The 16,920-nt window shown below is 36.2% G+C and overlaps 1 protein-coding gene across 13 annotated transcripts in view; it reads left to right on the top strand.

Annotated features, from left to right (window-relative positions):
* GTDC1 (glycosyltransferase like domain containing 1) overlaps nt 1-16,920 on the top strand; it is a 349,484-nt gene that overhangs the window by 133,937 nt on the left and 198,627 nt on the right. The window contains exon 2 of one of the 13 annotated variants that reach the window (XM_032479396.1): nt 13,157-13,279. The exons of 10 other annotated variants lie outside the window; for them this stretch is intronic. In XM_032479396.1, the coding sequence (XP_032335287.1) occupies nt 13,272-13,279 (8 nt within the window). In that variant the 5' untranslated portion in view covers nt 13,157-13,271. Of the gene's footprint in view, nt 1-13,156; nt 13,338-16,920 lie in introns of all 13 variants that reach the window. 2 more of the 13 variants (XM_032479398.1, XM_032479397.1) reach the window with 2 other exon arrangements.

The following is a 16,920-nucleotide window of genomic DNA, read 5'->3' as shown; positions in this document are numbered from 1 at the left end:
TCCCAGTTGATCATTTATCTGAGTGCAGATTGGCACATGTGTGTTAAGAAACTTTCACAGCCAAAGAAAGAACCATGTGAGAAAACTACAAGAAATAATGCCCATTGTTCACAAAAGGCCACGAGTAGAGTCCATTTCCAACAGCCAGACTGGAAAACCTCATGATCGAGTCAGGGCTGTGGTCTCAACTGGGCCTCAGCTGCGGAAGGTTCTGTTTTCAAACTCACGTGATTGTTGGTGGTATTCACTTACTTGTGAGCTGTTGGACTAAGGGCTTCAGGTTCTTGCTTGCTTTTGGCCAGAGACCACCCTCATTCCCTTGCCCTGTGGACTGTCTCAACATGGCTCCTTATATCCTCAAAACCAGAAAGGGAGAGTCTTCTGAAAAGGCAAGATGATACAGTCTTATGTAATATAAGCACATACATCTTGTCACCTTTGCTTTAGAAGCAAGTAACTGGTCCTACCTGCACTCAAAGGGATTACACAAGGCATGAATACAAGGAGGTGGGTCATGGGAGTGACTTTAGACTCTGTTCTCTAAACTAATGTTTAGGAGAATATCTTAAAAGTATCTGGATTAAAAAAAAAACAATATCGAGTTATGCCAGAAGAACAATGTTAAACACTACAGTAGATTTCTCATTGGAAACACCTCAAGGGGAAGCCAGTGGAGCAACATCGTCAAAGTACTGAAAGAAAACCAAGAACTCTCAACCTAGAATTCTATACCCAGTGAAAATATCACTCAAAAACAAAGCTAACAGAGATGGTCAGACTAAAACAAATAAGAACTGGGGATATAGCATATAGCATCATGACCATAGTTAGTAATACTGTATTGTATATTTGAAAGTTGCTAACAGTAGATCTTAAAAAAAAAAAAAAACCCTCATCATAAGAAGAAAAAAGAATTGTAATTATATGTGGTGATAGATGTTAACTAGACTTATTTTGGTACTCATTTTGTCAAATCATTATGTTGTACATCTGAAACTAATACATTTTTAAGAAATAAAAAACAAACAACGAAAATACTCAAAAGTAAAATAATGAGTTTTACCTGAAAGAGAAAAGAAAGAGTTGAGAAGAGAAAAGAAAGCAAGTAAGGAGCTTCATTTGGTGTCATTTGGGGCATTAGATACCCCTCTTCCAGTACTTTCTTCATCAATTTTGGATTCCTCCAGGGTTATCATCTTAAGTGAGGAGTATCCATCTGTTTCCCCCAAATATGCGCTAAGGTGTGCATATATTTGTGTATCCCTACTTTAAGTGGTGACAATTAGATCAAAATACAAAGTTTAGTTCTTTTTAATTTCATCTCCCACTCTTTTCCTTCATAACTTTTTAAGCTTGTTAAGCTCAAACTAATTTGAGCTTCTTAAGAAGTCCTTTAACGAGACAATAGCCTGAGTGTTTCATATTCAATGAAGAAGTGTGTTACAATAGTTAAATTATTTAAATTGTAATAAAATTATTAAAATAAAATTATGTTAAATTGACTTTAAGTAATTTAAATTATTTAAAATAATATTTAGCATGATTTCCAACATTCTAAATACAACTATGTCTTAATATAAAAAAATTTTTTTTTGACTGTGGATATCAACTCTAGTTTTAAATGCTAGTAGCAGATAAAGAATACTTATGCTTTCCTTCTGATAAGTTTTTTCTATAATCTTTAATTTTACATTGTATATATAAAATACTTTGAAAACTCTGGAGACATACAATTTTAAGATATATCTTTATAATCATAATATCATTTTTAACTTTGTGTCAAAATAGGTATAGTTCTGGTTTTCCAAATGCCTACTGTGATGAAGATACAATCTTGAAGTATATGTTTTTATTTTAAGAAATTGCAAGTTTTTGGTATTTGTTATCTGGTTTTTATTCCAGTCTAATGGCTCTGTTCCCCAAATTATTTGGTCTCCCACTTTATTAATTTTTTCCTGGATCAATGTGGTGTCACCTTTATCATGCTGAATTCCAGTATTGCTCTAGTGATTTGAGTGTCTGTGATTTCTACTATCTCAATATATAGTATAGGAAACATTTTGTTAAAAAATATTTCACCCAAATATTGATATGTTCAGCACTGTTTTAATTGACTGCCTCTCAGCCCACAAAATGTTATTGATTTACTCTCTAAAAAAATTCAGTTCTTAATTGATGTATAAAGATTTTCATTTTCAGTCATCAAAGTTTGGGCTGAATTATTTTGACACTGGTAGGATCAAGAAGGTTAGAGATTCTTGTAAATGCTGGATGCCTTTTACTGCTGTCATTAAGCTGAAAGTCATGAAGCATTAAAAACAAAAGACACCTGGCCAACCTAGACCTCTGAATATGTAGTGAAAAGGTTCAGCGATTTGGAGTACAGTTGAGAGGTCATTTGTTTTTATGGAGACATTTGGTATCTGACTCCACTTTGAAGAATGGGTAGGACTGGGCTGGACATGGAAGAGCAGACAGACATCATAATTATAGCTCACACTTAGATAGCATTTACTACTTTCCAGACACTGTTCCAAGTGTCTGCTTTCCATGTATTAGCACATTTCATAGCTGTATTAATAATTAGTAAGGTGCTTATCATCTTAACTTTTGAGTTGAAGAAACTGAGACACACATTTGTTAAGTGACCCATTCCAGTTCTCATAGCTAGTAAATAGTGGTACTGCTATTTAAACCCAGCTTTCTGGCTTTAGAGTCTCTCTTCTTAATCACTGTGCTGTTCTGCTTCTGATTAATATGATGCATTTTGTGGGAACAGTAGGACAGGAAAAGTTAAGGAAGGGTGAAATCATGGAAGCTTTTGAACTGGAGGCAGAGGTATCCATATGTTATAGATGCAAGTATTAAGTGGTTCAGTCTTTCTAGAAAGTAGTATTTTAATATATTTTCTGTCAAGAATTTTCAGTAATCACCTTCTACATACTTGTCCTAAAGAATGTTGGGAGACAGTTATCCATGGTGCCTCATGTTTCTGGATGGCTTGCAAGCAGAGACATTAAATGCCTTTTTGTCCTGCACTATTTTTTTCAAGGAGGTTTGTAGCAAAACAGTATTGGAATATACAGATAATCTCTCTCTCTTCTGATCAGATGGCTGACTTATTTATTGTCCAAGTGTAGTAAAGATAATGTCTCTATGGTGCAAAGTTTGAGCAAGTTTCCTTGCAGCTCATTATGCAAGATTTGGGTTTCCTAAGCTCACGGTATCTCAGCGGTGATGCAGACCCCCGCCTGGGCATCATCTGTCTGGGCCACTCCACATTACCTTGGTGGGCCTTGGGGGCCAGGGACAACCGATGTGAATGAGAAGCTCATGCTACTTACTGTGTCCTGAGTAGTAAGCCCTTTGTTTGACCCAGGAGTGTCAAGTTTGCTGCCAGCATCCAGAAAACTGTGGTAGACTAACTTGTTAACTTGAAAGTAGGGCAAAATTTCAGACTCTTCACTGTTTTTAAAAAAAGGATGATTAGAATTATCAACAAAGAATTATGTGTAATCATTGGAAAGTAATCCACTGTCCAAGTTATAAGGGAACACTTTAGTAAATTACAGTACATTCATATAGTGGAGTATTAATTTCATAATTCTTAAATATCATGTTTTTAAAGATTTAAAGACTTGGAATATATTCATGAGAATCTTAAGTAAAAATTATATTATGAAACTGATCCATATAGTACAATCTCAGTTTTTTAAAAATTTGTTTATGTGTTTAGGAAAAAACCCTGGGATACAATATGCAAAATGTAAAACTTTGTTAGATACAGGTTTTAGAAATTTAAGTGATTTTTTTTTCCATTTCTAGTTGTGTATTTCCAAATTATTCTATAATGAATATACATTACTTTTATTATGAGGAAAAATACACATTATTAATGAAGTCAAATTGAGGGATTTGACATGGTTTAAAGGCAGAGTAGGTATCGTATATATTCTTGAGAGGACAGTAATATGAGGATGCATTTAAAACCTCTGCCATCAAAGATCTGTTTTTCATTAAAATGCACATATACAATTTAACTGAAAACCATTAAAACAAAAGCAAAGAAAAAATCCAAGTTATAACAGAAGGAGAGAGGAAACATGGATATTTTAGAAATTCTAATTTAAGGAAACTTAATCCATTTGAACAAAAAAACTAAGCTCATCAAAGCCTCTCGTTGTCTAATAAAAAGGAATTAAGTCAGTTAATCATAAGAAACAATGTTTGCATACTGAAGTGCTGAAAGATGAAATGATCTTACTTCTGACATTTGCTTTAAAATTTTCCAGCAAAAAATAAATAAATAAAAATAAAGGGGGAGGGATAGTTGAACCAACCTTGGCAAAAATATTGATAGCTGTTGAAGTTGTGTGTTGGATACACGGGGCTTATTATGCTGTTCTTGTGTGTGCTTGAAAATTTGTGTAATAAAAAAAATTAACAATCTATCACCAGTTTATATAGTTTTAAAACAGCATCCCTCAACGTTGGCTGTACCCTGGAATCTTCTAGGAGCATTCAGAAGTACTGATGCCTGGATGTCTCCTCCTCTGATTCTGATTTAGAGGGTCTTGGGTGTGGCCTGGGCATCAGGAGTTTTGACATCTCTCAGGTGATTCTAATGTGTAGTTCGTGTCAAAACCTATAGTTCTAAGTGGACTCTGTTAGGTAGATCTTTATTATATGAGGCTTTGGATATAATAATGGATATTTTTCTTTAAAAATGTGGGCATGTTTTCTATTATATTGGTTCATGGAACATCCCTCGGTAAAAAGTGAGAATAGGGTAATAATTTTTCTTATAAAGACAGTCCTACTGAGTACCAGAATGAAATAGTGGAGGTACGTAGCTTAGTGGTTTTTTCATTTGATAAAATGGTAAAGTTTCAGTAACCCTAAGGAATGAATAATTATCACATCCCTTTCAAATATTACTTGAGTAAGAAGAGGCTTAATTGATGTAGAGAGCATAGTTTTTTTTTTTTTAATTTTAGCATTTTATAACTTTCTTAAAGTAATTCTTGTTCATTTTAGAAAACTAAAAAGAATATTTAGAGAAGAAAATAATCACCTAGAGCTCCATTATCCATAGTAAATGCTGATGATGTTTTATAGCATTTGATTTCAAGTTTATTTTAACTTTCTGTTGAAAAAATTCAAACATAAATGTAGGAATAGTATTATCATAAATCTGTAAGTTCCCATCACACAGCTTCAATAGTCTTCAGCTCATGATCAATCTTATCTCATCTGTGCCCCCCCCCCCCCGCTTCATTCTCCTCTCCCCTACACTGGATTATTTTGAAGCAAATCTTGTATATCATATTATTTCATCTATAAATGTTTTAGTATGTATTAGAGCAAATAATCTTCAGGTCATTAGCACGTATCTGAGGTATTGGTATTCTGTGTTGACTAAAGGAAGATCCATATGCTACAATTCCTACTTTTGTAGTTGCCAAAGATGGTGTTGTGTTATAAGCCAGATTTTTACTTTTATATTTTTAAGCTGCAGAAGGATCTGCTGGCAGGGCCGAGATTTTTCTCAGAAAGTAACTCCATCGTTTTAAACGATGAAATAAGTAGTAGACTGAAATCCGAGAAACCCAGAGTTCTACCCATTAACCAGGCTTTAATTTAGAAGAGTTTGAGGATGAGAATTACCTAATGTTTTGCTTTAAAATAACCTAAATTGGTCTCTTGTTCTCATTTTCTTTAAAGCCAGGTAATTTTTCAAAGAGTTTGGCAGATTGAGTTAGTCATAGTGTATTTTGGTAAAATTAACATGGAGGCAATATGTTAGAAAGGGGTGGAAGACAGGGAAATTATTTAAGAGGGTATTCAGTTCTTGTGGTCTGAACTGACAAAAACCCAATGTTGGATGGAGGGAGAAGAGGAATATTTAGCATCTTTCTCTATACTAAAAATTATCACAGCTTGGTGATACTTTGTTATAGGAGTTAAGAGTAGGGGAATAAAAAAAAAAAAAAAAAAAAAAGCCTCTAACCCTACCCTACGGATCTAGCATAAACCTATGTTCTTGGCAGAAAGGGAGAAGTTGAGAAGGGCAAGAAATGATAGGGGAAGAAAGGGATGAATCAGCCCAATATTAGTATACTGAGTTTAAAGTAATAGCAAGTAGGCATTTTTTTTTTGAGGGTCACTGGAAATAAGATGACTGGAGTTTAGTGCAAGCTGGAGGTTCTGCATTTGAAATCATTTGTGAAGCTGAAGGATGATTGTGTCTTCATGCAGACTGTTTGTTTAAGGGGGAGAGCATGTGGCTAAAGACAGATCCTTTCAATAGTTCTAATGGATGGGAATAGGAATAGGGATGAATTAGTCTAGAGTACATTCAGTTAATCCTTAAAGAACTTCTCTTTTACAGGAAAAGGGAAGATGTGCTTACTGCGAAGACGGAGAGGCACACTGCATCTCAAAGGGAATGAATGCTGTGCCAGAGATATGTACAAAGATTTATAAAAATAAGATCCAGATAGAATGACTCAGAGTGCCCAGGGCAGGAGGACTGAATTTTATGGGATTATATGTTTGACAGGAAAATAGGAAGGAATAGTATTTATGCAGAGGCCACGGCACAGACACGTGTGCTTGGGGCAGTGGTGAGGAGTCTGTTGTGGCCAAAGCACAGGATACAGGGTGAAGAGAAAGAATGGCAGGGCACTTGGTTCTGATATACAAGAACTCGGAATCCATTTGTGGGGTCTGGAGAATGTTAGAATCACTATTACAAAGGAGGTAAAATCAACAGTTTGACTTTAATATAAATGAATAAAAGGAAATAATGGAGAATTTGTAGGTTTTTCTTGAGCTTATCAAGCAAAAACTGTCATAGTAAAAGTGCTGTATGTTTATGCTCATTAATTTGTATTCATTTTGTTCATATCAAAAATTTGATATGTGATAATGATTTAATATATATATTTACATATACACATACACGATCAACATATTAATTCTCAATGACCAGAAACTGGGGATACAAAAATGGGTGAGTAAGATAAAGTCTCACCTTCAAGATCTTGGTTGATTAGTCAAAGATAGATAATAAAAAAAATTATATTCTAGTTGGGTAAATGCAAAGATATTGGAACACTCAACAGGGAGTACATAATCCAAATTAGGTGTTAGCAGAAGGATTTAGGAAGCCTTGGAAGGGTAATGACAGTTGATTCTTAAGTGACGCAGAAGAGTTGTGGGTTGATTTGAAGAAGGGAACAGTGGCATACCATGCACATTGTGTAGCAATAAGCAAAGGCACAAACTGGCACGTTCAAGGAACCATGGCCATTTCATTCTTCTTGAAGCTCCAAGGGTGATACTGGGCAGGAGAGGAGCTTGCAGATCGAGATGGAGATCAGTGCAGATTGACATTTCACATACTAATTTCAGGGTTTTGAGTTTTATGTAGGGGAATGACTTGGCCGGATTTTACATCTCGATATATGGTTCTTCTAGCTAGGTGTAAGATGAACTTGCTGGGAAGTCAGGCTTGGAAATAGCTAGGTTAGCTAGGCAGATTTTGCAGAAAACCAGGCTTCACTATGTAAACAAGAAGAAGGGTGAAATTGATGGGAAGACTTGAGAAATATTCAGGAAATAAAATGGACAGGATTCATTAATAGGTTATTTATGGAAATGTAGGGAGAGTGAGTCAAAGGCAGGGAGGACTCAAATTTCTATTTGGTGGATGGTTGTGCCTTCAGCTGTAACAATAAATACAAACATGTTTATTGGATTATGTTTATTATGGATTATTATTATAAAACATGTTTATTATGATGAGTTCTACTTTGGGCCTTTTGAATTTTAGGTGCCAGTGGGCTATTCACACAAAGATTTCCAACAGATAGTTGAATATCTAAAATTTAGATGAGAAGTCTGGGTTTGAAACCCAAATCTGGGCTCCATTAGCCTGTAAGTGGCACTGAAACTGAGGATGGACATTCTCTGTAGTGTTAGCATCATGTTCACGATTAATATGAATATACTCAGTGTGCACTGAGCAAACTACCCAAGAACCAAAATGTAAGATGAGCTGTACTTGTCTGATTTGCTTAACTTTGAATGACCTGAAACATACTTAAAAATACTGAAGTATGAATATAACCAGTGTCTTTTTAGAACATTATGTATTTTCCTCCCATATCTTAATCCTAGCACCAAAGTAGCATATCAAAATATTATTTGAACTGAATTGATAGATCATTTACTTGGAGTTCTTAGAATTGGGTGGCTAGTGTATACAGGACATTGAATTCATTGCAAAAGCCTTCAAAGGCCATCCATATAATGATTTTGGCAATAAAAAGAATTTAATTTTTTCTCTCCCAGCTCAAGCACAAGTCATCTAGGGAGAAAAATTACTCCCAGTTGAGTTTACAATTGCCAGCAATCCAAAGTTTAACCAAATTGGATCATCACACACTGTGTTTGGAAGGAAAACTGACAAAATGTTCTTTCAGTAGATTCTAGGAAGTGTAGGACTTCACTGCAGTGGCCCTAGAAAATGGTTATTGCCCAAAGATCAGGAATAATTAAGTCTAATGCTGATCATTTGTAGGAGAGTTTTCCAGTAATAATTTGGTAAGTGCCATCTCGTACGATGAAAACAAAAAGTAAAAGTATAAACTATAGAATGATGAATAAAGAAACTCAGAAATATTGCAGTATTTTGAACTTCTATCCATCATTTAATTGGAATTTCATTTCCAAAACAAAATTGATTAATAACAATGGAAAATAGTCTCTAATATTTATATGATTTTTACAACTTACCAATTGCTAGTCTAAGCACTTTACCTATTCTCACACCACCCTGTTAGTGGAATAATGTTATCAGCCCCATTTAACACAGGAAACTGAGGCAAACAAAGGGTAAGCCAACTTGCCCAAGATCACATAGCTACTAGTCAGTGAAGCAGTTAGTCTGCCCCCAGAGCACATGGTCGACCCAGGTAGACTGCCCTTAGATTCCATGATAGACTCAGGTAATCTGCCCTCAGAGTCCATGATCCACCCAGGTAGTCTGTCTTAAGAATCAACAGTATAGTCAGGTGGTCTGCCTTTAAAGTCCGTGTTCTGAACCATAGTCCTAGTTTACATGATAGTGAATGTAGCTGGTAAATAAACAGTATATCTATGCATTGTGGAGTTTTATAAAGTATGGAAATGACATGATTCTTGCCTTTTTAAAAAATGCAGACTCTAACACTTTTTCCCAAATAATTTGCCGTGTAACACACCACAATAATACTGTTGATTTAATTTTCCCTACTGCTGTATAAAAGTGATATTAGCACATATTCCTTATATTTGAAAGAAAGGGAATTTAAACAAATTTAAAAAAATTAAATTGTCTCTCCAGGTTAACTGTATCTTATAGTTATGTACAAATTAGTTGTAGAGATTACCAATTTTAGGAGATTTTGTAAGGACTTCAGTGTGTAACAGCACATATAAATACTTTGCTCCTTACCCAAGAAATATATTGTAAATGGAAATTATTTTAATCAAATAATGCAAAAGGTACCAGGCATGCTTACTATGAAAAGGTTTATTATTAATACTTTTCATTTTTTAATTATAAAAGTAATATATAATTGCACAATAGAACACTTGGAGATAAAATATGAAAATCCATAAATACAGTTGCTATTATACCTTATAGTTTTACTTCCTTATAGTTTTTTCTATGTATCCAGTCTTACATTTTTGTAATAATAGTGTATTTATAATATTGTACTTCAAGAAGTTTTCATTTTACTCTTAATATTATTGAAGATCCTTTTGTGGGGGTAAAAATAGAGTACTAATTTGTCTTTTGGATAAATATACATTTCCATATCCTGGGGTTGCTGTGTAGTCTATGCCAAGCTCACATATTATATAATTCAGAGACGTTTTTGTGTTAATTCTCTTTACCCTGTCTCTGTTCGAAGCCTTTGCTTTTCTCAGCCAGGCACAGTCAGGTCCACTGACGCCCCCTACCTGTGGGCTTAGTCTTGCACACTACCTGAGCCATTCTTACCTGAGTCAGCAGAAACATCGTCAGCCTCAGACCCACTTGGAGTTGGCTTTATCCATCCTAGACCTCGGATTCATTTGCACAGTGCTTTCTTCTCCTGCTGTCTCTCAGCTGAGCCACCACTGCACCAGCTGCCAGCTGCCCCGGGATCAGCCCTGAGCCCTCACTTCACGGCTTCCCCCTCATCTCTCCTCACCCTTCAAGTGGCAGTTTTAGCAGACGTGGCCAGGCTTCCTCTCCTTAGTACCCACCCTTCCCCCCAGTTATTCTCCTTCATCCTGTGGTCTCCTTCTGGGCCTTAGTGACCCCTTTCTTAGTTCCTGCCACTTTTATCCCCTGCATATTCCTTATCAGACTTGGTGCCTGACACCAGTATAGGATTTTCCAGGGCCGCCTCCTGAATTCTGATGGAGACTTCTCCTTGGAATTCTTATTCTTCTGCTTTATTCATTGAATTCAACTTATGCCTTGTCCAAGTTATGCCCTTTGAATAAGTTCCTTTGACTAGCCCATCATCTTCTCGGCTGACAGGTGCTGCAGGTGGCTTCGTTGCCCTTGGGGGTGTACTCTGTCTTGGGACCAGGCCTCTGCCTGTCTCTCTTCTCTGTCCACACTGGCCTCTTTTGCAAAGGCCTGAGACCACCCAGGACAATGTTAGCATGGTTTCTCCCAAAGCCAAATTATTGTGTAAAATCAAGAGAGTAAGAGAAGAATTTTAATGCATATGGGAAAAAATTTAATTCACTGATTTTTGTTAAATCTCTTCAGATTCTTTTACAGCTGAACTCTTTATCACTTGAAGCAAAAGGAACAACTGTCTATATCACATCCAGACGCCTTTGTACTGAGTAGGCTCTAGATGCAGTGAGTGTTGTGTCTAGATTTACACGACTGTAACACATGAAATAAAAGAATCCATCAATACAGGCTAAATTAAAATTGGAGTTGCATAAACAGAATCTATGGTGAGCTGTCTTTCAGTTGCCTCATTTATTCTTATTGATGAATTTTCATAACTTAACTCCTTGAATAAATTATCCAAGAATCAGCCCATGATTTTCTTTATATATTACTTCATATTTGTGTAAAGGTACTGCCATAATAAAAATCTTTATAATGATTACTGTTTTTATTATTTGGTTGGGCTGGATTTTTTTTAATAATGATTACTGTTTTTGCTATCCAATTGAACCGAAGTTTTCATTCACTAATTGTATAGAAATGGAACAACATTGAAAGTCTGCTATTAAAAAGTGTTCAATGATTCTTTTCATTTTTTTCAACTCTAGGGACAGTCAGAACCTTTCCTTCTTTGTCATGTAATTGGCCTTACCAGTAATATGATTAAAAACACAACCCCTTTCCTCTAAGGTATCAAATTTTGCCATTCAGTTCTTTAATTTCAACCTCCTGACATCATCCCATTCTTATTCTGACTTATCTGTGGAATCACTGCATGGCCAGTTACAAGATGCAACGAATGGGGAAGTTCTGTAACAGGTTACTGGAGCAAGACAATTACGGGCAGTTGACTCAATGAAAGGTGTCATTTCCATGGTATACGATTGTGATGTCCAAGTGATCTGATGACACTGGTCATAATCAAAGAAAGCTGTTGACCATGGAGAAATCCCAGCAAGAAGTAATGAAGGATCCCAGCTTGCGGAAGAACATGGCAATGGAGAATCTCATTAGAAATCAAGTCTGGAGAGGCTGGTATTTGATTTCAGTTTGATCTGTTCAGACCAAGTGTGACCTGTAGTTCTTCCTCCTCACCCCAGAGGTCCCGAATTACATCTAAGGGGATTTCAGGTGCTTTCTCTGGGTTGCATGAGTTTGTCTTAGCGGTATATGTGCTATATAAATGCAAAGAAGGGTTGTGAAAGGAAGGAAAAAGAGTTCAAGTTATGTGAAGTTCTAGACCATCTACTCCTGTTTTACTTCTGAGTGTTTCTGTGTATTTTACACATCAGAATTTTGTGTGGGAATTCTTGAGAAAAGTGGTTGCTTTAAAGAAGTTTGACAGCTACTCTACGCATCTACCACAGATAAAGGACCACGTTTAGTGCTGTGTCCTCTTTAGCTGTTGTTGTGATAGAGGTTTGTCGAGTACCTGTTGAGTGCCGGGCCCTGGAACACTTTCCCTGGGCATCCTGGTCATCTGTTAGGCTACCGAATAATTGCTGCTCTGCAGTCTTAGCTTTTTCCTGTGGTTCTGCACACAACTCATTTATCTTTTATCTCCACATTTTTTGATGTTTTTATTTATAATTTCAAGATAACTTCTATACCAAAGATTCCAAAATCTGTGTCTCCAGCCTGACTTTTCTTCCACTTTGTACCTGTATGAGGTTTGGGAAGTCATCGTGGTAAGCCTCAGTTTTCTTATTTGTACAACAAATGCCATTACTTTCCCAACCCTATAAGGTTAAAAAGAGTGGAGGCACAACTTTGTAAAATCTCGTAGATATGAAGAATTGTATTGTTTCTGTTGCTGTAATCAGTATCTTCAGGACAATAGTGCTAACTTTTTTTTTTTTTTTCCAGGAAGGCTTGCTTGTATGGCATCTGATACATTAAACTTAAGATTTACTAAACAGTATTCAGTCATTCCTTTTCCTTACATCAGACATCACCCTTGAGTTTATATGTTATGAAAGGCACAATCTTTCCAATAGTCACTCTATCACAAAATCTTGAAAGCACTTTTTAATCTCTTCTCCTCCTTTTAGGTCTCACTGTTACCACGTTTCTTCAGGCCTTCATTGCAACTGGATTATTATAATAATCTTATAATAACTGGTCCCTTCTTTTCAGTCTTTACTTCTCCTACTATGTCTTCTGTCCTGCTGTAGGGATTTTGTTTGTTTGTTTGTTTTATTATTTTTGCTTTTTGTTTCCGTTCTAAAAAGCATAGCCTCCTTGCACATGGCCCTTCTGTATCGTGTCGCCGCCCCGCCGCACCCCCACCTACACATTGCAGTTAAGACTTGACAGCCTTGCCTTCAAGCTCCTCTACAATATGTCTAATCTGCATTTGCAGCTCGTCCTTTTATAGCTCTTCCGTGAGCCTCCTCCTCAGCCAAACTCTTTGCTCTCCAACAGAGTGATGACCACTTTTACTTCTGGATCTGTCTGCAGACTTCTCTATCTGTGTGGAATGTCTTCGCCTTATTGAAAAACTACCGATCCTGGAAGGCCAGTGGAAAATGCCACCTCCATGAAAGTGTTGGTAACTTTTCCCTGAACAGACATGATTCTGACTCTTCTCTCCTGAGCCCACAATGTACGCCACTGTTCTTTAATTCATTTCCCAGCTACTCCATGGTGGTATGATACTAAAATAATTATGTAAAATACTTCGTTCTTAAGCTTAACTTAATCATTGTGTGTCTGTTTCTTGGTGAACCATATTTTGAATCAGCCTCAGACTCCTGATGAAAAAGTAGTTGGTGACAAGAACACAATTTCATCTTACAGGTTCTGCCCTGCCATGTGACACATACAAGAAGGAAAAATGACTTCCAACCAGCTTTACTCTTGAAAATGGATGAGGGAGCATTTTAATACTATTTCTTTCTTGATAAGATACAGGAATATGTAGTGAGAGAATTATTTCCAGCATTGGGATTTATAGCCATGTTGAAATATAATTAAATGAAAATATTTTCTAATTAGAAACTAACATTTTATAGAAAAATAAATTAACCCATTTTTGGAAAGATGTCCTGCCTGTTCTCGTCTTTGATTACTCTTCAAGGGGCGTTTCTTTTTGTTCATAGTTTGTTTTTACCTATTTTAAGGTATTATGCTCTGTATCAAATCCTTTTTGTATTATTACAAATCAACCAATCTTTTACTACTTCAGTGGTTGTCAACCATTCACTCTTTATTGTTTTTTTCTAAATGCCAGAAAATAAAATGCAGAAACCCCACCCTATATTAATGTAATTTTATGGTTAAGATTTTACATTCACAAAAGTCCAGAAATTCAAAGTTATAGTTCCCAGAAGAATCCTATTTCAGTCACATTGCATAAACTGATATTAAGGCTGAAATGTGTCATCATTACAATAATGCAAAATACTCATATATGCATGAGGACACAGTTATGGTTGCTGAGGGAACCATAATTTTGGATTTTCTGACTTTTTTTGCACATACAATTTCAACCATAATGTTAAGTTAATGCAGTTTTTTTTTCCATTGACTCTGAAGTAATATATTTGTTGCTAGGTTTATCTTAAAAATAAGTTTTCATTGACTCCATTTGTTTCTTATGTATAACTATAAACCTATACTGATAAATATCTGATGCCCCTACCAAGAAAACTCCCTAAGGAATATTTCTATGTAAAAATAGTTTTTAGCCTCATGTATACTCATATTCTCCCTGCCTTTCTCTCACACACACACATACACTCACAGCCTCACACACTTATGTTACATTCTGGCACATTATAGAAGCAGGTAGCATATCCACTACCTGCTGTTGAAAGTGTTGACGATACTGAATTATTTATTCTATCTCCTACACTATCCAAAATCGTTTTGGGTACTTTGACACATTTTGGTCTCTTCCATATGGATACTTCATGGTGGCAGAGTTGCCAGATGCTCAGGTTTTGTGACAGTCTTAGTTTTTCAAGGACTGTTGGAATATTCTTGGGAGAATCTCTCGCCTTGTTACTGATTCCTATGGAGTGGTAAAATACTAACATTTCTTTGAAAGTGTTTTTCAAGACAAGGAGTTATTACAAAAAGTTAGTAGAATGTCCCATCTGAATGTATCTCACTTTGGGAACTTAGTGATGGGGCAAATTTTCGCGAAACGTATTTGCAATGAGTTGACATCGCCCTGACAGTGAGTAATAATACCAGTGTATATGAATTTGGGGATTGAAACAAAGTTATCTAAAATATCAAATTTAAACTCTTATATAACTTCAGCTTGTTGTTTATATCTCAGTTGACAAAATGCAAAGGTGAAGGCAGGGTGTCAAGTCTAGGTTATATTTTTATTCCTTATCTACTATATGTATAAATATAACTATAAATATATACGTATGTATATACATAAAATATGCTGGATATTTGCTTAACTGAATAGAATGTGGATACTTATGGTCCCAGGTATTTGCTTTTTCTCTGCAGTATTAATTAAAACACATGGTCTCCCCTCATTCCCAGCCCTGCCCTTAACAAGTACTGAACTGGGAATTCTGCTTATCTTTAATGTCCATCTTGAGCATTTTCTCCTTTAAAACCTTTCTGGCTTTTCTATACCAAGTCTAAGGTTGCCTGCTTGCCTCTCTCGTGGCTTCTGTGTGTTTCCTGACATTCCCAAACCCCTGTATGTACAAGTAGAGGAAAGGGGAGAAAGGAAAGGACTAATTTAGGAGGGACGCTTCCACACTGTGCCTTAAGTATAAATGTCTTACGTGGCAGAGAAAGGCTTCAGGTGACTTTTCTGTGACCTGTGGCACGTGACCCTCTGTCATGGGCAATGGAAAGTTCAAGTAACATTGAAACTGGGATGGATAGCTGTAGTGAGCCTCCAGTGCACATGTATACCCTCATTCAAGTACTTTTGTCTATATTGTGGAGAGAAAGGGCGACACATGGTCAAGGGAACTGTTTTAGTTGTTTTTTGCCTTAGTGAATGTTTTTTTTCCCCCATTTAAATGGAGAATGTTTCATCGCAGCGTCTAACTTGAAGCTGCTCCCACTGTTGGAATTAGAAGGCAGGCTCACAAGCAGCAACTCTGTTATCGACGGTACTGGTCCCACCCTTCCCTCTAACAGGCTAACCCAGGGCAGCGACCTCATTTTGTGCCCCTCAGTCACCTGGTCAGGAAGTGTGGCCCAGGGGATTTGAAGTTCCTTCCAGCTGTAGTATCTGACGAATCTCACGTGCATTGTGGTATGGTAGGTGAGACCGAGAGATGCATCTCAGAAAGTTATCATGTCAAGTAGGTGGGTTGAATGACCTCAGTATTTCATTTTTAGATAATCTGAACAATATTGCTTATATAGCATTTTTTACTTTTCGTCTGTTTTTTTCCACTGTACCTGTGTATATATTAGTTACTTTAAAAAAGAGGGCAATTTAAGGGAAGCATATCAAAAATGTTTTTATTTGTGAAACTTCGCCATATAGAAGATTTCATTGTACTCTATTAAAATAGGAAATTTTGATCTTTAAAAATAAAAGAGCTTTCAAGTGTTTCCCCTTCTGTGAGATAGACTGGGAAACATAATCTTAAAATTTTCATGTACTTGGCTTGATGAGAAAGAAACACAGGATTAGCAGATCAATGTTTACAGAAAGTCTCATGTCTAAAATAGAAGTATAGGAGACTGGGACCCAGTCCCGGGACTCATACCTCCAGGTTCATCTTCTATTGCAGATGCACTGCCTTCGTTAACATTTCACTCCCTCAAACACTTTTTGAGTGCCTACTGTGCACAGTGCACTCTGGTGGATTTGACTTATATAATTAGTTACCTAGTGATACCCTTATAATAAAAGTGATGTATAAAATAACAATACATTGGGGATACTACATAAATTATTTGTGGGGGAAGTATTGCTTCAAATGGCATATTAAGCACCAAATTCAGGGAGGCTTTCAAAGAACTGTCTTGGACTTGCCAAAACAAACATAGTAGAAATAATCAAAACACAGGAATAATCTCCATGAGAAGCATAACAACAGAATGTCACAAATCAAATGATAGGACAACTCAATAGAATAAAGGACTCTGGAAAGCAGATTTAAAGTAAATACTCATAGGCATGGAAAAATTTAGATCTTATGACTGATTATAGAAAGACTGAATATTGAGGAGGCGTTTTCTTTTGTGCT

The sequence above is a fragment of the Camelus ferus genome, chromosome 5, assembly GCF_009834535.1.
Source record: "Camelus ferus isolate YT-003-E chromosome 5, BCGSAC_Cfer_1.0, whole genome shotgun sequence".
In the NCBI taxonomy this organism is placed as follows: domain Eukaryota; kingdom Metazoa; phylum Chordata; class Mammalia; order Artiodactyla; family Camelidae; genus Camelus; species Camelus ferus.
The sequence above is the reverse complement of the archived record's forward strand: the minus strand, read 5'-3'. Positions and strand labels throughout refer to the sequence as shown.